General features: G+C 49.6%; 1 protein-coding gene, 1 long non-coding RNA gene and 1 pseudogene across 2 annotated transcripts; all 3 read right to left on the reverse strand.

The window, feature by feature from the left end:
• Nucleotides 1-2554: 2554 nt before the first annotated feature.
• The window catches only part of LOC147083975 (uncharacterized), a 40337-nt pseudogene continuing 20594 nt past the window's right edge, over nt 2555-22297 (reverse strand).
• Nucleotides 12274-19612, reverse strand: LOC147083976 (uncharacterized). The gene is made up of 3 exons (XR_015075941.1): nt 19313-19612; nt 18418-18584; nt 12274-12490 (listed from the first exon to the last, which is right to left on the reverse strand). It is a non-coding gene; the product is annotated as an uncharacterized LOC147083976 (long non-coding RNA).
• On the reverse strand, nt 20502-21269 carry LOC147083977 (histone H2A type 2-C-like). Its single transcript, XM_085979997.1, has one exon. The coding sequence runs from the start codon at nt 21213-21215 to the stop codon at nt 20706-20708; it is 510 nt and encodes a 169-aa protein (XP_085836123.1). The 5' UTR covers nt 21216-21269; the 3' UTR covers nt 20502-20705.

Raw genomic sequence — 22297 nt, forward strand, 5'->3', positions numbered from 1 at the left:
TGTTCACCATTTACATAAACGATTTGGACACGTGAATCAGAAGAACAATTTCAAAGTTTGTCGATAGCACCAAATTGGGAGGTAGAGTTAATACTGAGGAAGACAAAATGCAAGAAGACATTAATAAATTTCAGAATGGGCGTGTAATTGGCAAATGAATTTCACTGTAGATCAGTGTGAAGTGGCGTGTTAATGAATTTCACTATAGATCAGTGTGAGGTGGTGTGTTAATGAATTTCACTAGAGACCAGTGTGAGGTGGTGTGTTAATGAATTTCACTATAGATCAGTGTGAGGTGGTGTGTTAATGAATTTCACTGTAGATCGGTGTGAGGTGGTGTGTTAATGAATTTCACTGCAGATCAGTGTGAGGTGGTGTGTTAATGAATTTCACTATAGATCAGTGTGAGGTGGTGTGTTAATGAATTTCACTATAGGTCAGTGTGAGGTGGTGTGTTTTGGTGGGAAGAAACATAGAAACAGAAACATAGAAGATAGGAGCAGGAGTAGGCCATTCGGCCCTTTGAGCCTGCTCTGCCATTCAATGAGATCATGGCTGATCATCCAAATTCAGTACCCTGTCCCTGCCTTCTCCCCATATCCCTTGATCCCTTTAGCCTCAAGAAATATATCCAACTCTTTCTTGAATATATTTAATGAACTGGCCTCCACCGCCCTCTGTGGCAGAGAATTCCACAGGTTCACCACTCTCTGGGTGAAGAAGTTCCTCCTCATTTCAGTCCCAAATGGCTTACCCATTATCCTTAGACTATGACCCCTGGTTCTGGACTCCCCGGCCATCATAAACATCCTTCCTGCATCTAGTCTGTCCAGACCTGACAGAATTTTATAGGTTTCGATGAGATCCCCTCTCAATCTTCTAAACTCCAGTGAGTTTAAGCCCAATCGACACAATCTCTCCTCATACATCATTCCTGCCATCCCAGGTATCAGCCTGGTGAATCTTCGCTGCACTCCCTCCATGGCAAGAACGTCCTTCCTCAGGTAAGGTGACCAAAACTGCACACAATACTCAAGGTGCGGTCTCACCAAGGCCCTGTACAACTGTAGCAAGACATCCTTGTTCCTGTACTCGAACCCTCTTGCTACGAAGGCCAACATACCATTTGCCTTCTTAACCGCCTGCTGCACCTGCATGCTTACCTTCAGCGACTGGTGCACAATAACACCCAGGTCTCTTTGCACTTCCCCTTCTCCCAATCTATTGCCATTCAAATAATAATCTGCCTTCCTGTTTTTGCCACCAAAGTGGATAACCTCACATTTATCCACATTATAGTGCATTTGCCATGTTTCTGCCCAATCACCCAACCTGTCCAAATCGTACTGGAGTTTCATGACATCCTCCTCACAGCTTACCCTCCCACCCAGCTTTGTGTCGTCTGCAAATTTGGAGATATTACATCCAATTCCCTAGTCCAGATCATTATATATTGTGAACAGCTGGGGTCCTAGGACCGATCCTTGCAGTACCCCACTAGAATAAGAAGGCCACTCACTACTTGGACAAGGGGGTGAAATTGGGTTGCTTTGTGCCTCCCGCGATATTCAGCAGGAGGTTAGCGGCGGATGTAGTCGGTGGCTCCCCGCGGCACTGCACCACCGGTAATGATGTCATCACCACGCGCAGCACCCCGGCTGCAACCTTGGGTTGCGACCCCTGACCTATCGCCGGACGATATGTCTGACAGGGTCAGGGGTCGTTTCTGCAGCCGTGGCGACGCCACTTAAAGGGCAGGTGTTGGGCGGCAACTTTTTATTTTGGCCGACAGCCAGCGACTGCCCCCTTCCCCTTTCTTCTTCGGGGTGTCGGCCGCGATCGCACAGCCCGGCGCTCCTCTTGATCTGACACCCCACTCCCTGGTGGTCCAGCAGGGCCCCGGTGTGTGCAGTGCTAGGCCCCGCCCCTTTAATCAGGGAGGGAGGTCTGCTATGACACGGTGCTATGTGCCGACGGGCGTGGCGTGTTACACGAAGCGCCGTGAAATTCACTGGTAGCGCCTCAAGAGGGAGGGGAGCGCTTCCAGTAGCACCCTGCCTCCTGCCTGGGGCGCTACCACTGAATTTAATGCGCAGGGGCGCTAACATTTTCGGGGCGCTAAAATTAGCCCCGGCGCCACCGAATTTCTCCCTAAGAGTCTAAATGGGCTGGAGGAGCAGAGGGATCCAGGGATACAGATACACAAATCACTAAAAGTATCAACACAGGTTAATAAGGCCATTAAAAAAAAAGCACTGGGGTACATTCCTAAAGGAGCCTTCTGTTCCGTGCCTAGGAGCTCTGAACCATGGCAGAGAGCAGCTGGGACACGTTTCTCACACGCCTCGAGATTAACCTGCACGGCAACTTTGCTGTCAGTGAAGAGAGACAAGAAAGACCAAAGTGCCGTTTGCCCCTCTCAGTGTGGCCCTGAAGGACTGTGTCCAGGCTGGAGTTCTGTTCCTGTCGTACGATCCTCCCCCAGTTTGTCCTTTCTGAGCTCCAGCCAGGTGATGCTAAACACTCAGGTGGGAAAGAAGAAAATCTACAATAATGTGTTTAAAACAAAGCTCGTTTATTTGACATCTATCCAGAATATTAAACTCCAGCCCAGTTATAGGGGTTATTAACATCAGCAGAAACCCCCAACTGTCAGAATGAACATGGTTCAGTCCTGAATGTGATTAACAGCAGCAATAACAGCAGAATCCAAACCCTGCAGTCACTTGTGAACTCGCTGGTGTCTCAGCAGGTCGGATGACTGAGTGAATCTCTTCCCACACACAGAGCAGGAGAACGACCTCTCCCCAGTGTGAACTCACTGGTGTGTCATCAGTTTGGATGCCAGAGTGAATCCCTTCCCACACTCAGAGCAGGTGAATGGCCTCTCCACAGTGTGAACTTGTTGATGTGTCAGCAGTTTGGATGCCAGAGTGAATCCCTTCCCTCACACGGAGCAGGTGAACGGTCTCTCCCAAGTGTGAACTCGCTGGTGATTCAGCAGCTTGGATGAATTAGTGAATCCCTTCCCACACTCAGAGCAGGTGAACGGCCTCTCCCGAGTGTGAACTCGCTGGTGATTCAGCAGGTTGGATGAATTAATGAATCCCTTCCCACACTCAGAGCAGGTGAACGGCCTCTCCCCAGTGTGAACTCGCTGGTGTGTCAGCAGGTGGGATGAATTAGTGAATCCCTTCCCACACTCAGAGCAGGTGAACGGCCTCTCCCCAGTGTGAACTCGCTGGTGTGTCAGCAGGTGAGATGACTGAGTGAATCCCTTCCCACACTCAGAGCAGGTGAACGGCCTCTCCCCAGTCTGAACTCGCTGGTGATTCAGCAGGTTGGATGAATTAATGAATCCCTTCCCACACTCAAAGCAGGTGAACGGCCTCTCCCCAGTGTGAACTCGCTGGTGTCTCAGCAGGTGGGATGAATTAGTGAATCCCTTCCCACACTCAGAGCAGGTGAACGGCCTCTCCCCGCTGTGAACTCGCTGGTGTATCAGCAGATTGGATGAATTAGTGAATCTCTTCCCACACTCAGAGCAGGTGAACGGTCTCGCTCCAGTGTGAACTCGCTGGTGTCTCAGCAGGTTGGATGAATTAGTAAATCCCTTCCCACACTCAGAGCAGGTGAACGGTCTCTCCCCGGTGTGAACACGCTGGTGTGTCTGAAGTTCAGATGACTGAGTGAATCCCTTCCCACACGCAGAGCAGGTGAATGGCCACTCCCCGGTGTGAACTCGCTGGTGTGTCAGTAGGTGGGATGACTGAGTGAATCCCTTCCCACACTCAGAGCAGGTGAACGGCCTCTCCCCGGTGTGAATGCGCTTGTGTCTCGCTAGGCCAGAGGATCGGCTGAAGCCTCGTCCACACACAGAACATGTGAACGGTTTCTCCCCGCTGTGAACGGTGCTTTTTGCTTCCATGTTCAGAGGCCGATGATATTCAGATCCGATGAGTCGAGTGACTCTGTCAGATCTTGAAGTGATGTTTGGTTTGAGCTTACCGTCTGTAAATCCTCCCCTTCCAGTGTCTGTAAAATTAATTTAAAACAGGGAGTGTGAGAGACAACCCACAAGAAAACAAAGGCAGGTTGTGAAATTGAGCTCAATGAATCTGGTCAATTGTGGGGCCGGCACTAGAAAAAGTGACCATGAAAGCTGCCAGATTGTCATAAAAACCCAACTGGTTCACTGATGTCCTTCAGGGAAGGGAATCCGCCACCTGGTCTGGGCCTACACAAGACTCTGGCCTCTATGGGAGGAAAGAGAGAGAGAGAGAGAGAGGTGGGAGGGGGAGGGGGCGAAGGAAAGGAACTTTATACATCTGCAACTCGACCAGAACTTTGATAGAACCTCCAAAACCCACAACCTCCACCACCTAGAAGGACAAGGGCAGCTGTTGTATGGGAGCACCATCACCTCCAAGTTCCCCGCCAAGTCACACGTCATCCTGACTCAGATATATTCATCGTTGCTGGGTCATAATCCTGGAACTCCTTACCGAACAACATTGTGGGAATACCTTCACCACACGGACTGCAGTAGTTCAAGAAGGCGACTCACCACCCCCTTCTCAACGGGAAACTGGGGATTGGCAATATTTGCTGCTCTTGCGAGCTACGCCCACATCCCAAGAATGAATTAAAACAAATCTGTAGATGTAAACTGGATTAAAAGCCTGTACAGAAATACTTGTTCCTAAAACAATACTCTTTTACATTGTACGGACAGTGTCTGTTTAACAACCTAATCGCCCCCAGAATCCACCTCCCTTGATAGTCTCACATTGGAAATTGTTGGGTCCTCCTGGGCTCAGAAGTACTGGGGGTTAAACCCAGCAGCTTCTCCGCCATCTCCACTCCAGCTCAAACTGAAACATAGAAACACAGAAGATAGGAGCAGGAGTAGGCCATTCGGCCCCTTGAGCCTGCTCCACCATTCAATGCGATCATGGCTGATCATCCAAGTTCAGTACCCGGTACCTGCTTTCTCCCCAAACCCCTTGATCCCTTTAGCATTAAGAAATATATCCAACTCCTTCTTGAATATATTTAATGTATTGGCCTCTACTGCCTTCTGTGGTAGAGAATTCCACAGGTTCACCACTCACTGGGTGAAGAAATTCCTCCTCATTTCAGTCCTAAATGGCCTACCCCTTATCCTTAGACTGTGACCCCTGGTTCTGGACTCCCCAACCATCGGGAACATCCTTCCTGCATCTAGTCTGTCCAGCCCTGTCAGAATTTTATAAGTTTCAATGAGATCCCCTCTCATTCTTCGAAACTCCAGTGAGTACAAGCCCAATCGTCCCAATCTCTCCTCATACGTCATTCCTGCCATCCCAGGTATCAGCCTGGTGAACCTTCGCTGAACTCCTTCCACGGCAATAACATCCTTCCTCAGATAAGGCGACCAAAACTGCACACAATACTCAAGATGTGGTCTCACCAAGGCCCTGTACAACTGCAGCAAGACATCCTTGTTCCTGTACTCAAACCCTCTCGCTATGAAGGCCAACATACCATTTGCCTTCTTAACCGCCTACTGCACCTGCATGCTTACCTTCAGCGACTGGTGCACAAGGACACCCAGGCCTCGTTTCACTTCCCCTTCTCCCAATCTATTGCCATTCAGATAATAATTTGCCTTCCTGTTTTGGCCACCAAAGTGGATAACCTCACATTTATCCACATTATATTGCATCTGCCATGCTTCTGCCCAATCACCCAACCTGTCCAAATCATCCTGTAGTTTCTCGGCATCCTCCTCACAGCACACACGCCCACCCAGCTTTGTGTCGTCTGCAAATTTGGAGATATTACATCTAGTTCCCTTGTCTAGATCATTAATATATATTGTGAATAGCTGGGGTCCAAGGACTGATCCCTGCGGTACCCCACTAGTCACTGCCTGCCACTCGGAAAAAGACCCGTTTATTCCAACTCTTTGCTTTCTGTCTGCCAACCAGTTCTCTATCCAAGTTAATACCTTGCCCCCAATCCCAGGTGCCTTAACTTTACATGCTAATCTCTTATGTGGGACCTTATCGAAAGCCTTCTGAAAGTCCAAATACACAACATCCACTGGTTCTCCCTTATCTATTTTCCCAGTTACATCTTCAACAATGAAGCAACAAAAAGACCTACACAGGCGGCCAGGGACCTACCTTCCGTCAGCCTGAAATAAAACTCTTCCCGACAGCCGCTGACTAATGGCGGCCGCAGCACCCACAATCCCCCATGCCCCAGAAACCGCTCTATCCAACGCGCTGATTTCCCCACTGAGGGTGCGCATGCTCCCCGGGGCCACGGGCCATTCTGGGAGCCTGGCTCCTGTCCTTTTCCCGATTCGGACTCGGTGGAACCGGCTGAAGAAACCGGGAAGCGGCGGCTCGGATGGGGGAGGCACTGCACCCTGGGTTTCCTGGTGCCGGAGCTCTGGCTGCACGTCCGCCGGGCCCGGCCGCTCTGATTCTAATTGAGTTTTTTGATGAGGTAACAGCGAGGGTTGATGAGGGCAATGCGGTTAACGTGGTGCACATGGATTTCCAAAAGGCGTTCGACAAGTGCCACATAATAGGCTTGCCAGCAACGCTGAAGCCCATGGAATAAAAGGGACAGTGGCAACATGGATACAAAATTGGCAAAGTGACAGAAAACAGAGAGTAGTGGTGAATGGTTGTTTTTCGGACTGGAGGAAGGTACACAGTGGTGTTCCCCAGGGGTCGGTACTAGGACCACTGCTTTACTTGATATATATTAATGACTTGGACTTGGGTGTACAGGGCACAGTTTCAAAATTTGCAGATGACAGAAAACTTGGAAGTATAGTGAACAGTGAGGAGGATAGTGATAGATTTCAAGAAGACATAGACAGGTTGGTGGAATGGGCGGACACGTGAGAGATGAAATTTAATGCAGAAAAGTGCAAAGTGATACATTTTGGTAGGAAGAACCAAGTGAGGCAATATAAACTAAAGGGTACAATTCTAAAGTGGGTGCATGAACAGAGAGACCTGGGGATATGTGTGCACAAATCGTTGAAGGTGGCAGGGCAGGTTGAGAAAGCAGTTAAAAAAGCATATGGGATCCTGGACTTTATAAACAGAGGCAGAGTCCAAAGGCAAGGAAGTTATGATGAACCTTTATAAAACACTTGTTCAGTCTCATCTGGAGTATTGTGTTCAATTCTGGGCACCGCACTTTAGGAAGGATGTGAAGGCCTTAGAGATGGTGCAGAAAAGATTTACAAGAGTGGTTCCAGGGATAAGGGATGAGGGACTTCAGTTACGTGGATAGACTCAAGAAGCTGGGGTGGTTCTCCTTACAGCAGAGAAGGTAGAGAGGAGATTTGATAGAGGTGTTCAAAATCATGATGGGTCCGGACAGAGTAGAAACTGTTCCCATTGGCGGTAGGGTCGCGAACCAGAGGACACAGATTTAAGGTGATTGGCAGAAGAACGAAAGAACGAAGTTGCGAGGTGAGGCCCGATCAGAGCATCGGACCTGTGAAGGGGCAGTGACCGGCAGAGCTTAAAAGCGGCGGCAGTGCGAGGTGAGGCCCGATCAGAGCATCGGACCTGTGAAGGGGCAGTGACCGGCGGCAGTTAAAAGCGGCGGCAGTGCGAGGTGAGGCCCACCAAATCAACAGCAGAGGAGAGAGGTAAAAAGTAATCAGAGTGTGACGTCACCAGGGAGCAGGTAAGTGATTGGTTGGTGAGTATTTCTCTTTTTAAACTTTAACTCTGTAGTTTATAGTTACTAGGGTCTTTTCTGGTGTAGCAGGGACTGTTGGTAGACTATACAAGCGCCTTAGAGATATTTTTAATTGGTGGTAGTAAATTAATTTAAATTAAGTAAAAGGAAGGTCATGCCAGGTGAGCCCAGCCCCGTGATATGCTCCTCTTGCTCTATGTGGGAATTCAGGGACCCCGGTGCCCCTGATGACCACGTGTGCCAGAGATGCATCCATCTGCAGCTACTAGCAGACTGCATTGAGGCGCTGGAGCTGCGGGTGGATGGGTTGTTGAGCATTCACGATGCTGAGAGGGTCGTGGATAGCACGTTTAGTGAGTTGGTCACACCGCAGGGAAGGGCTGCACAGGAAGACAGGAAATGGGTGACCACCAGGCGGAGCAATAGAAGCAGGCAGGTAGTGCAGGAGACCCCTGTGACCATTCCCCTCTCAAACAAGTATACCGCTTTGGATACTGTTGGGGGGGATGACTCACCAGGGGAAGGCAGCAGCAGCCAACTTGCTGGCACTGGGGGTGCTCCTGCTGCCTAGGAAGGGGGGAAAAAGAGTGGGAGAGCAATAGTGGTAGGGGATTCTATAGTAAGGGGAACAGATAGGCGTTTCTGTGGCCGTAGACGTGAATCCAGGATGGTTTGTTGCCTCCCTGGTGCCAGGGTCAAGGATATCACTGAGCAGCTGCAGGGCATTCTGGAGGGGGAGGGTGAACAGCCAGAGGTCGTGGTCCACATTGGTACCAACGACATAGGTAAAAAGAGGGATGAGGTCCTGCAGCAAGAATTTAAGGAGCTAGGTGAAGGATTAAAGAGCAGGACCTCAAAGGTTGTAATCTCTGGATTACTCCCCGTGCCACGTGCTAGTGGGTATAGGAATAGGAAGATAGAACAGATGAATGCGTGGCTAAAGGGATGGTGCAGGGGGGAGGGCTTTAGTTTCCTGGATCACTGGGTCTGCTTCTGGGAAAGGTGGGACTTGTACAAGTCGGACGGTTTACACCTGAACCAGAGGGGAACCAATATCCTTGCGGGGAGGTTTGCTAGCACTGCTGGGGGGGGTTTAAACTAACTTGGCAGGGGGATGGGGTACAGAGTGGAGCTATAGTAGGGGGTGATTTACAGCCAAATACAGAGGAAAAAACAAGTCAGCTGGGAAGGCAGAGCAAATATGTGAAGGCAAAAGGGAATATGGCAGGGCTGGAAGGCATTTATTTTAATGCAAGGAGTCTTGCAAATAAGGTGGATGAACTGAAGTTGTTGTTGAACACATGGGAGTACGATATTGTTGCTATCACGGAGACATGGTTGAGGGAGGGTCAGGACTGGCAGCTCAATATTCCGGGGTATAGAATCTTCAGGCGAGACAGAGGGGGGTGTAAAAGGGGAGGGGGTGTTGCAATATTAATTAAGGAGTCAATTACTGCTGTAAGGAGGGACGATATATTAGCGGGTTCCTCTAATGAGGCCATATGGGTAGAAACAAAAAGGGGGCAAGCACTTTGCTGGGAGTGTACTATAGGCCCCCAAACAGTCAGGGGGAGATAGAGGAACAGATATGTAGGCAAATCTCAGAGAAGTGCGAAAATAATAGGGTAATAATAGTGGGGGATTTCAACTTCCCCAATATAAATTGGGATAGTCAGAGTGTGAAAGGCTTACAGGGTGCAGAATTCTTAAAGTGCATCCAGGAGAGCTTTTTGAGCCAACATGTAGAAAGTCCTACAAGAGAGGGGGCGGTACTGGACCTAATTCTGGGGAATGTAGCCGGGCAAGTGGTGGAAGTATCAGTAGGAGAGCATTTTGGCGACAGTGACCATAATTCGGTGAGATTTAAGGTGGTCATGGAAAAAGACAAAGACGGCCCGGAAATAAGGGTTCTAAATTGGGGGAAGGCCGATTTTAATATGATAAGGCAGGATCTGGCCAAAGTGGACTGGGAGCAGCTACTTATAGGAAAATCCACATCAAAACAGTGGGAGACTTTCAGAAGGGAAATAGAGAGAGTACAGCGCCAACATGTTCCTGTAAAGGTCAAGGGTGGGACCAACAAGCAAAGGGAACCTTGGATGACAAGGGATATACAAAAATGCATTAGAAATAAAAGGGGGGCTTTTGGCAGTTACAAAAGACTAAAGACGGAAGAAGCCCTAGAGGAGTATAAAAAGTGCAGGGGCATACTTAAAAAAGAAATTAGGAGGGCGAGGAGGGGCCATGAAATAACACTGGCGAGCAAAATAAAGGAAAATCCTAAGATGTTTTATAAGTATATTAAGGGCAAGAGGATAACCAGGGAAAGGGTAGGGCCCATTAGGGACCAAAGTGGCAATCTGTGTGTAGAGCCAGATGATGTAGGCAGGGTTTTAAATAAATTTTTTGCATCTGTGTTCACTATGGAGAAAGACGATGCAGACATAGAAATCGGGCAAGGGGACTGTGACATACTTGAACATATTAGCATCGAGAGGGAGGAGGTGCTAGCGGTTTTAGCAGGCAAAAAAGTGGATAAATCCCCAGGCCCGGATGAGATGTATCCCAGGCTGCTGTGGGAGGCAAAGGAGGAGATTGCAGGGGCTCTGACACAAATTTTCAGAACCTCTCTGGCCACAGGGGGTGTACCAGAGGACTGGAGAACAGCTAATGTAGTACCATTATACAAGAAGGGTAGCAGGGATAAACCAGGGAATTACAGGCCAGTGAGCCTAACATCTGTGGTAGGGAAATTATTGGAAAAAATTCTGAGGGACAAAATTAGTCTCCACTTGGAGAGGCAAGGATTAATCGGGGATAGTCAGCATGGCTTTGTCAAGGGTAAATCATGTCTGACAAATCTGATTGAATTTTTCGAGGGGGTGACTAGGGGGGTGGATGAGGGAAATGCTGTGGATGTGGTTTACATGGACTTCAGTAAAGCCTTTGACAAAGTCCCGCATAGGAGGCTGGTCAAGAAGGTAAGAGCCCATGGGATCCAGGGTGCCTTGGCGCGTTGGATCCTAAACTGGCTGAGTGGCAGGAGGCAGAGGGTGATGGTCGAAGGTTGCTTTTGTGACTGGAAGCCTGTGTCCAGTGGGGTACCTCAGGGATCGGTGCTGGGTCCCTTGTTGTTTGTGATCTACATAGATGATTTGGATGAGAATGTAAAAGGTATGATCAGCAAGTTCGCAGATGACACGAAAATTGGTGGGGTGGTCAATTGCGAGGAGGAAAGCCTCAGGCTACAGGACGATATAAACGGGTTGGTTAGATGGGCGGAAAAGTGGCAAATGGAATTTAACCCTGAAAAGTGCGAGGTGATGCATTTTGGATGGACAAATAAGGCAAGGGAATACACAATGAGTGGTAGGACCCTAGGAAGTACAGAGGGTCAGAGGGACCTTGGTGTACATGTACATAGATCCCTGAAGGCAGCGGAACAGGTAGATAAGGTGGTTAAAAAGGCATATGGGATACTTGCCTTCATTAGCCGAGGCATAGAATATAAGAGCAGGGGGGTTATGATGGAGCTGTACAAAACGCTGGTGAGGCCACAGCTGGAGTACTGTGTGCAGTTCTGGTCGCCTCACTATAGGAAGGATGTGATCGCTTTGGAGAGGGTGCAGAGAAGATTCACCAGGATGTTACCTGGGATGGAGCGCCTCAGCTATGAAGAAAGACTAAACAGGCTGGGGTTGTTTTCCTTGGAGCAAAGAAGGCTGAGGGGGGACCTGATTGAGGTGTACAAAATGATGAGGGGCATAGATAGGGTAGACAAAGAGGAACTTTTCCCCTTAGTAGGGGGGTCAATAACAAGGGGGCATAGATTCAGGGTAAGGGGCAGGAGATTTAGAGGGGATTTGAGGAGGAACTTTGTCACCCAGAGGGTGGTTGGAAGCTGGAACTCACTGCCTGAAAGGGTGGTAGAGGCAGGAACCCTCACAACATTCAAGAAGCATTTGGATGAGCACTTGGAATGCCAATGCATACAAGGCTATGGACCAAATGCTGGAAAATGGGATTAGACTGGACAGGGATGGATGGGCGGTGCAGGCACGATGGGCCGAAGGGCCTCTTTCTGTGCTGTAAAACTCTATGACTCTATGAGGAAAAAAAAATTTATGCAGCGAGTGGTTAGGATCTGGAATGCACTGCCTGAAAGGGTGGTGGAGGCAGATTCAATCACCGCTTTCAAAAGGGAATTGGATAAGTACCTGAATGAAAAAGAATTGCAGGGTTACGGGGAAAGGGCGGGGAGTGGGACTAGCTGAAGTGGTCTTGCAGAGAGCCGGCACGGGCTCGACGGGCCGAATGGCCTCCTTCTGTGCTGTAACCATTTTATGATTCTATAAAATATTAGAAAGTTTGTTCCACAGAAGCACGAGGTTTATCTGCTTTTATTGATGAATTTAAAAAGTCTCTATTAAAACCTGAGCCCGTGTGTTGTGAGCCAAAGAGCCTTGTGTCCAATGAGGGGAATAAAGGCCCACAGCCTCCCCCGGCCCCGGAACAAGGGACTGGAGAAACTCGCTGCCCTGCGGATCAGACAATCAGCCGCCGCTAGTGCCGCCCCTCGGGCTACCCGATTGGTTGGAGGGCCCGCCGCCGGCTCGCTCCTCCAGCCCGTCTGTCAATCAACCATCAGCCAGAAGAGGTCGCTGGTGAGACCAGTGAAGAAAGAAAGACTTGCATTTCTATAGCGCCTTGCACCACCACCGGACGACCCAAAGTGCTTTACAGCCAATGAAGTACTTTTGAAGTGTAGTCACTGTTGTAATGTAAGAAATGCAGCAGTCAAATAGCGCACAGCAAGCTCCCACAAACAGCAATGTGATAATGACCAGATAATCTATCTTTTTGTTAACTCTGTTTCTCTCTCTACGGATGTTGCCTGGCCTGCTGAGTGTTTCCAGCATTTCCTGTTGTTATTTCAGACTTCCAGCATCCGCAGTATTTTGCTATTATCCTTTTGTTACATTGATTGAGAGATAAACATTGGCTCGGACACCGGGGATATTTCCCCTGCTCTTTCCCACATTACAACAGTGACTACACCTCAAAAGTACTTAATTGGCTGTAAAGCACTTCAAGACGTCTGCTGGTCATGAAAGCACTATATAAATGCAAGTCTTTCTTTCTCAAAATAATGTCATGGGATCTTTTACATCCACCTGAGAGAGCAGACAGGGCCTCAGTTTAATGTCTCATCCGAAAGACGCCACCTCTGACAGTGCCTCAGCACTGCACTGGAGTGTCAGCCTGGATTTTTGTGCTCAAGTCTCTGGAGTGGGACTTGAACCCACAACCTTACGCCTCAGAGGCAAGAGTGCTACCATAGAGTCATTGATTTATACAGCACAGAAAGGGGCCCTTCGGCCCATCGTGTCTGCGCCGGCCACCAAGCCCTGTCTATTCTAATCCCATTTTCCAGCACTTGGTCCGTAGCCTTGTATGCTATGGCGTTTCAAGTGCTCATCTAAATGCTTCTTGAATGTTGTGAGGGTTCCTGCCTCTACCACCCTTTCAGGCAGTGAGTTCCAGATTCCAACCACCCTCTGGGTGAAAAAGCTTTTCCTCAAATCCACTCTAAACCTCCTGCCCCTTACCTTGAATCTATGCCCCCTGGCTATTGACCCCTCTACTAAGGGGAAATGTTCTTTTCTATCTACCCTATCTATTCCCCTCATAATTTTGTACACCTCAATCAGGTCCCCCTCAGCCTTCTCTGCTCTAAGGAAAACAACCCCAGTCTCTCTTCATAGCTGAAGCGCTCCAGCCCAGGTAACATCCTGGTGAATCTCCTCTGCACCCTCTCCAATGCAATCACATCCTTCCTATAGTGTGGCGAGCAGAACCGCACACAGTATTCAAGCTGTGGCCTAACTAGCATTTTGTACAGCTCCATCATAACCCCCCTGCTCTTATATTCTATGCCTCGGCTAATTAAGGCAAGTATCCCATATGCCTTCTCGCTGTCCTGCTGCCCTCAAGGATCTATGTACATGCACACCAAGGTCCCTCTGATCCTCTGTCCTTCCTAGGGTTCTACCATTCATTGTGTATTCCCTTGTTAGTCCTCCCAAAATGCATCACCTCACACTTTTCAGGGTTAAATTCCATTTGCCACTGTGCTGCCCATCCAACCAACCCATCTATATTCTCCTGTAGCCTGAGGCTTCCCTCCTCGCTATTTACCACTCCACCAATTTTCATGTCATCTGCGAACTTACTGATCATACCTCCTACATTCATATCTAAATCCTTAATGTACACTACAAACAGCAAGGGACCCAGCACCGATCCCTGCGTTACACCAGTGGACACAGGCTTCCAGTCACAAAAACAACCTTCGACCATCACCCTCTGCCTCCTGCCACTAAGCCAATTTTGGATCCAATGTGCCAAATTGCCCTGGATCCCATGGGCTCTTACCTTCTTGACCAGTCTCCCATGTGGGACTTTGTCAAAAGCCTGACTGAAGTCCATGTAGACTACATCAACTGGACTGCCCTCATCCACACACCTAGTCACCCCCATTGAAAAATTCAGTCAAATTGGTTAGACATGATCTCCCCCTGACAAAGCTATGCTGACTATCCTTGATTAATCCTTGCCTCTCCAAGTGGAGACTAATTCTGTCCCTCAGAATTTTTTCCAATAATTTCCCTACCACTGATGTTCGGCTCACTGGCCTGTAATTCCCTGGTTTATCCCTACTACTACCCTTCTTGAATAATGGTACTACGTTAGCTGTTCTCCAGTCCTCTGGCACCTCCCCTGTGGTCAGAGAGGTTCTGAAAATTTGTGTCAGAGCCCCTGCAATCTCCTCCCTTGCCTCACACAGCAGGCTGGGATACATCTCGTCTGGGCCTGGGGGTTTATCCACTTTTAAGCCTGCTAAAACCACTAGTACCTCCTCCCTCTCAATACGAATTTGTTCAAGTATATCACAATCCCCCCTGCCTGATTTCTATGCCTGCATCGTCCTTCTCCATAGTGAACACAGATGCAAAATATTAATTTAAAACCTCACCTTCATCTTCTGGCTCTACACACAGATTGCCACTTTGGTCCCTAATGGGCCCTACTCTTTCCCTGGTTATCCTCTTGCCCTTAATATACTAATAAAACACCTTGGGATTTTCCTTTATTTTGCCTGCCAGTGTTTTTTCATGACCCCTCTTCGTTCTCCTAATTTCTTTTTTAAGTACCCCCCTGCACTTTCTATTCTCCTCTAGGGCTTCTAGTGTTTTTAGTCCTTTGTATCTGCCAAAAGCCTCCCTTTTTTTCCTAATCCATTCTTGTATGTCCCTTGACATCCAGGGCTCCCTGAGCTTGTTGGTCCCACCCTTGACCTTTACAGGAACATACTGGCGTTGTACTCTCTCTATTTCCTTTCTGAAAGACGCCCACTGCTCTGATGTGGATTTTCCTACAAGTAGTTGATCCCAGTCCACTTTGGCCAGATCCTGCCTTATCATATTAAAATTGGCCTTCCCCCAATTTCGATCCTTTATTTCCGGTCCATCTTTGTCCTTTTCCATAACTACTTTAAATCTCACCGAATTATGGTCACTGTCACCAAAATGCTCTCCTACTAACCCTTCTACCACGTGCCCTGCTACATTCCCTCGAATTAGGTCCAGTACCGCCCCTCTCTTGTAGGACTTTCTACATGTTGGCTGAAAAAGCTCTCCTGGATGCACTTTAAGAATTCCACACCCTCTAAGCCTTTCACACTCTGACTATCCCAGTTAATATTGGGGAAGTTGAAATCCCCAACAATTACTACCCTATTATTTCTACACCTCTGAGATTTGCCGACATATCTGTTCCTCTATCTCCCCCTTACTGTATGGGGGCCTATAGTACACTCCCAGCAAAGTGCTTGCCCCCTTTTTGTTTTTACGTTCTACCCATATGGCCTCATTAGAGGAACCTGCTAAGGTATCATCCCTCCTTTTAACAGAAATTGACTCCTTGATTAATATTACTAACCTGATTTTTGGTCAACTCTTGGCGTATTCACGTTTAATAAGTCTCCGGGAGAAGGAGTCGCTTCACTTGTACTGGTTCCTGGGGCCTGATCACCTTCCCCAGGAGCAGGGCCTTGACCCTGACTTTATTCACTTGTACTGGTTCCTGGGGCCTGATCACCTTCCCCAGGAGCAGGGCCTTGATTCTGGGGGTGTTTTATTGCACCGCATGGTGTACTTGAGAAGAGCCCCATCAGGGCGAGTGCAGGAGGGTCAGGGGGCGAGTGCGGGAGGGTCAGGGGGCGAGTGCGGGAGGGTCAGGGGGCGAGTGCGGGAGGGTCAGGGGGCGAGTGCGGGAGCGTCCATCTCCAGGACCAGTGTGTATCTGAGTCAATGGGACTCTCTCTGACCTTTCTCCCAAGTCCATCTCCAGGACCAGTGTGTATCTGAGTCAATGGGACTCTCTCTGACCTTTCTCCCCAGTCCATCTCCAGGACCAGTGTGTATCTGAGTCAATGGGACCCTCTGACCTTTCTCCCCAGTCCATCTCCAGGACCAGTGTGTATCTGAGTCAATGGGAGTCTCTCTGACCTATCTCCCCAATCCATCCCCAGGACCAGTGTGTATCTGAGTCAATGGGACTCTCTCTGACCTTTCTCCCCAGTCCATCTCCAGGACCAGTGTGTGTCTGAGTCAATGGGACTCTCTCTGACCTTTCTCCCCAGTCCATCTCCAGGACCAGTGTGTATCTGAGCCAATGGGACTCTCTCTGACCTTTCTCCCCAGTCCATCTCCAGGACCAGTGTGTATCTGAGTCAATGGGACTCTCTCTGACCTTTCTCCCCAGTCCATCTCCAGGACCAGTGTGTATCTGAGTCAATGGGACTCTCTCTGACCTTTCTCCCCAGTCCATCTCCAGGACCAGTGTGTATCTGAGTCAATGGGACTCTCTCTGACCTTTCTCCCCAGTCCATCGCAAGGACCAGTGTGTATCTGAGTCAATGGGACTCTCTCTGACCTTTCTCCCCAGTCCATCTCCAGGACCAGTATGTATCTGAGTCAATGGGACTCTCTCTGACCTTTCTCCCCAGTCCATCTCCAGGACCAGTGTGTATCTGAGTCAATGGGACTCTTTCTGACCTTTCTCCCCAGTCCATCTCCAGGACCAGTGTGTATCTGAGTCAATGGGACTCTCTCTGACCTTTCTCCCCAGTCCATCTCCAGGACCAGTGTGTATCTGAGTCAATGGGACTCTCTCTGACCTTTCTCCCCAGTCCATCGCAAGGACCAGTGTGTATCTGAGTCAATGGGACTCTCTCTGACCTTTCTCCCCAGTCCATCTCCAGGACCAGTATGTATCTGAGTCAATGGGACTCTCTCTGACCTTTCTCCCCAGTCCATCTCCAGGACCAGTGTGTATCTGAGTCAATGGGACTCTCTCTGACCTTTCTCCCCAGTCCGTCTCCAGGACCAGTGTGTATCTGAGTCAATGGGACTCTCTCTGACCTTTCTCCCCAGTCCATCTCCAGGACCAGTGTGTATCAGTGTCAATGGGACTCCCTCTGACCTTTCTCCCCAGTCCCTCTCCAGGACCAGTGTGTATTGGAGTCAATGGAACTCTCTCTGACTATTCTCCCCAGTCCATCTCCAGGATCAGTGTGTATCTTAGTCAATGGGACTCTCTCTGACCTTTCTCCCCAGTCCATCTCCAGGACCAGTGTGTATCTGAGTCAATGGGACTCTTTCTGACCATTCTCCCCAGTCCATCTCCAGGACCAGTGTGTATCTTAGTCAATGGGACTCTCTCTGACCATTCTCCCCAGTCCATCTCCAGGACCAGTGTGTATCTGAGTCAATGGGACTCTCTCTGACCTTTCTCCCCAGTCCATCTCCAGCACCAGTGTGTATCTGAGTCAATGGGACTCTCTCTGACCTTTCTCCCCAGTCCATCTCCAGGACCAGTGTGTATCTGAGTCAATGGGACTCTCTCTGACCTTTCTCCCCAGTCCATCTCCAGGACCAGTGTGTATCTGAGTCAATGGGACTCTCTCTGACCTTTCTCCCCAGTCCATCTCCAGGACCAGTGTGTATCTGAGTCAATGGGACTCTCTCTGACCTTTCTCCCCAGTCCATCTCCAGGACCAGTGTGTATCTGAGTCAATGGGACTCTCTCTGACCTTTCCCCCCAGTCCATCTCCAGGACCAGTGTGTATCTGAGTCAATGGGACTCTCTCTGACCTTTCTCCCCAGTCCATCTCCAGGACGAGTGTGTATCTGAGTCAATAGGACTCTCTCTGACCTTTCTCCCAGTACATCTCCAGGACCAGTGCGTATCTGAGTCAATGGGACTCTCTCTGACCTTTCTCCCCAGTCCATCTCTCGGACCAGTGTGTATCTGAGTCAATGGGAATCTCTGACCTTTCTCCCCAGTCCATCTCCAGGACCAGTGTGTATCTGAGTCAATGGGAATCTCTGACCTTTCTCCCCAGTACATCTCCAGGACCAGTGCGTATCTGAGTCAATGGGACTCTCTCTGACCTTTCTCCCAATTCCATCTCCAGGACCAGTGTGTATCTGAGTCAATGGGAATCTCTGACCTTTCTCCCCAGTCCATCTCCAGGACCAGTGTGTATCTGAGTCAATGGGACTCTCTCTGACCTTTCTCCCCAGTCCATCACCAGGACCAGTGTGTATCTGAGTCAATGGGACTTTCTCTTACCTTGTTCCACAGTCGATCTCTGGAAGCTCTTTGAATCGGAAGGGTTCTCTCCGGTTGGTGCTCTCACAATCCTGTGCTGGTTCACCTGCTGTCGTTCCTCAGTCTACAATCCCTGTTTACTTCGAGCTGAGCACCTTCCTCAATCACACCATCTCTCACCGGGACATCTAATTGTGGCAAAGCAGAAAATAAGAACAATATTGAAAGCGTGAAATAATATAATGTAGACTTTCAATCTGCTTACTAATAATTCAATTTCAAGGCCGAGTATTTGTTTGATTTTGTGCCTTTCCTCAGATCCCCAGTTGCGGGGCTGTGTGTTCAGTTTGGAGATTTTGCTCAGATCCCCAGTTGCCGGGCTGTGTGTTTAGTTTGGAGATTTTCCTCAGATCCCCAGTTGCGGGGCTGTGTGTTTAGTTTGGAGATTTTCCTCAGATCCCCAGTTGCGGGGTTGTGTGTTTAGTTTGGAGATTTTCCTCAGATCCCCAGTTGCGGGGCTGTGTGTTTAGTTTGGAGATTTTCCTCAGATCCCCAGTTGCGGGGCTGTGTGTTTAGTTTGGAGATTTTCCTCAGATCCCCAGTTGCAGGGCTGTGTGTTTAGTTTGGAGATTTTGCTCAGATCCCCAGTTGCGGGGCTGTGTGTTTAGTTTGGAGATTTTCCTCAGATCCCCAGTTGCGGGGCTGTGTGTTTAGTTTGGAGATTTTCCTCAGATCCCCAGTTGCGGGGCTGTGTGTTTAGTTTGGGGATTTTCCTCAGATCCCCAGTTGCAGGGCTGTGTGTTTAGTTTGGAGATTTTCCTCAGATCCCCAGTTGCGGGGCTGTGTGTTTAGTTTGGAGATTTTCCTCAGATCCCCAGTTGCGGGGCTGTGTGTTTCGTTTGGAGATTTTACTCACTGTGAATTTCCGGCCTCCTGAGACTCCCCCATTCTCACTGCTCTGGGCGGAAATGCGCCATTTTCTGTGCGGAGTTACTAACCGGAGCGGTGACCCTGTGAGCCTCCCTCGCTGTGATCTAAACTCGGGGCTGAGCAGCCTCGGGCCGAGTTCCCTCAGTCACAGAGCGGGCCCTGTAATCCGGGCAACCAGCCTGTTTCTGAGCGGCCGGCGCCGCCCGGCCCAGCACACAGCAAACCCAGGATCAGCAGTGGAGCGGCACTGCGCCTGCTCGGGAGAGAGAGAGAGAGAGAGAGAGAAAGGGAGCGGCACTGCGCCTGCTCGGGAGGGAGAGAGAGAGAGAGAGGGAGAAAGGGAGCGGCACTGCGCCTGCTCGGGAGGGAGAGAGAAAGGGAGCGGCACTGCGCCTGCGCCGGAGGGAGCGAGAAAGGGAGCGGCACTGCGCCTGCGCGGGAGAAAGAGGCAAGGGAGCGGCACTGCGCCTGCGTGGGAGGGCAAGGAGCGGCACTGCGCCTGCGTGGGAGCGCAAGGAGCGGCACTGCGCCTGCGCCGGAGTGAGAGCAAGGGAGCGTCACTGCGACTGTGCGGGAGAGAGAGAGAGAGAGAGAGAGAGAGAACGGAAGCGGCACTCCGCCTGCGCCGGAGGGAGCGAGAAAGGGAGCGGCACTGCGCCTGCGCGGGAGAAAGAGGCAAGGGAGCGGCACTGCGCCTGCGCGGGAGAAAGAGGCAAGGGAGCGGCACTGCGCCTGCGTGGGAGGGCAAGGGGCGGCACTGCGCCTGCGTGAGAGGGCAAGGAGCGGCACTGCGACTGTGCGGGAGAGAGAGAATTGATCCAACTCCACATACCGGGATCGATCCGAGAGAGAGAACGAGGTGCCTGAAGTCTGATACTCACCTTTAAAACCAGCTCTTAATGCAGGGACAGGTGGGAACTTCAGTTACTATTTGAAATATTTAAAAATTAACCAGAGCTGCAATTCTGGTTAGATCCTGTCTCCCAAATAAAAAGGGAATGTTTGTATGGGTCAGGGTGTATATCGTTCTCCCTATGGAATTATTGTCCCAATAAGGAATGGTAGCCGCTCACTCACTTTATACTCGGTTCTTAACATCCGTTCATATTCGGCTCTCCTAACAACGTGTTCATTGAGTGCTGCGCTCACGTTACGGTTCCGTGTGTTTTGTTTTTCTCTGAAGCCAGTCCTCATCTATATTGAATCACTGATCTGAATATTCGCTCACAGCAAGCCCGCTGCAGTGTTTCTGGATCTGGATTTCTACATGTTGGACAGACAGTTTACCGAAAATGGCTAAATAGTAAGCAGCCCTTTCACAGATACAGTGGGTGGCTCTGAAAAGAGCCTTTGGGTTATTAGATTGAATCTTGTCCACTTTACTTGCTCTTGGAGCTGGCAGTGCTGGTTTTCTTGGGAAGCAGCACCGCCTGGATATTAGGCAGTACCCCGCCCTGAGCGATGGTCACCTTTCCCAGCAGCTTGTTGAGCTTCTTGTCGTTGCGGATGGCCAGCTGCAGGTGTCTGGGGATGATGCGGGTGGTCTTGTTGTCGCGGGCCGCGTTGCCGGCCAGCTCCAGGATTTCAGCGGTCAGATACTCGAGCACAGCAGCCATGTAGACCAGAGCTCCGGCACCCACACGTTCAGCGTAGTTGCCCTTTCGCAGGAGCCTGTGAACACGGCCCACAGGGAACTGCAGTCCGGCCCGGGATGAGCGGGATTTGGTCTTGGCCCGAGCTTTACCGCTGGTTTTTCCTCTTCCAGACATTTCCAAAATCCACTCGTTGAAAGAAATAATGATAAACTCCGCCCACATCTGCCGCCCTTCTACCTTCTGGAGGAATGCAGACAGCAAACTTGTGATTGGTCGCTCTGTGGTGAATTCCATTGGTGTTCTCCGGTGACCAATCACAGTCTGTTTTTCCGCCAATGGCAAGTGTGTGGAAATAACTGTCCTCAACAGTCAGACCGCCAACGATTTTTAATTTCAAAAAGCTCGCCAATATTTTCCTAACCCAGCGAATTAAGTTAATAAATTAACTATTAGCCAAAGATTTCCAGACAGTTTTTTATTCCTTTTGTCTTCTTCCATCTCTCCCTTGCAAATTCCAGGCTGTTACAATCAGGATTAATTCCGGGTTCAATATCGAACTTTAACGGGTGGGATTAAATCCCCATTGATTCTGTAACGGGACACATTCCAGCTCAATCTCTGTAAAAGTGAGGATTCAGATTATCGAGTGATCCTTTGCACAGGCGCTGCTGCGGAAGTGAAACCAGATCTGGGAGTCCTTCTGTGAGAGGAGAAGAGGGACAGAGCGTTCAAACTGACCGCGTTCTGGTCTCTAAGAAACCCCATTCTGGGTTGTTACACTGCAGGAATTCTCTGGTTAATAAAAGGATTGACTCCCAACTGGCATTGAAAAAAATGAAAATGTTTTTGCAGAGATTGAGGTGACTGAAATCAGAGTCTCATCTCGAAAACAAGCTTTTAATTTGTCGGAAGGCGCTGCAAGTGAATGGGTCTGAGATCAAAGGGAAAGAGCGATCAGGGACCGTGTTTGTACTTTACTGGACGGGAAATACAACAGCGACGCTAAGGTTGATCCGGGCAGTGAAAGTGCTTATCTGAGAATTCAAAACTAAATCTACGGCTGGAACTTCAAACGTTCTCAAAACACACTTGTTACGGAAATAATTACAGTAAATTGTGTCTAAAGAGAGATGAGTTTGTGTAGCTCTTTCAGAGAGATTTTGGGTAGCTCTTAAAAGAGCCGTTGTGTTTTGGGTTTGTTCTTTCAGGACAGCGTGGAGTTTTACTTGGAGCTGGTGTATTTGGTCACCGCCTTTGTCCCTTCCGACACAGCGTGCTTGGCCAGCTCCCCGGGCAGCAGCAGGCGCACGGCGGTCTGGATCTCCCGGGAGCTGATGGTGTGCCGCTTGTTGTAATGGGCCAGGCGGGAAACCTCA

The sequence above is a fragment of the Somniosus microcephalus genome, unplaced genomic scaffold, assembly GCF_052327205.1.
Source record: "Somniosus microcephalus isolate GS21.2 unplaced genomic scaffold, FLI_Smic_1.0 scaffold10, whole genome shotgun sequence".
Taxonomy (NCBI): Eukaryota; Metazoa; Chordata; class Chondrichthyes; order Squaliformes; family Somniosidae; genus Somniosus; species Somniosus microcephalus.

What these genes read in the sequence shown, in the direction of transcription:
- LOC147083977 (XM_085979997.1), bottom strand. Translation starts at nt 21,215, where the DNA reads ATGGAATTCACCACAGAGCGACCAATCACAAGTTTGCTGTCTGCATTC.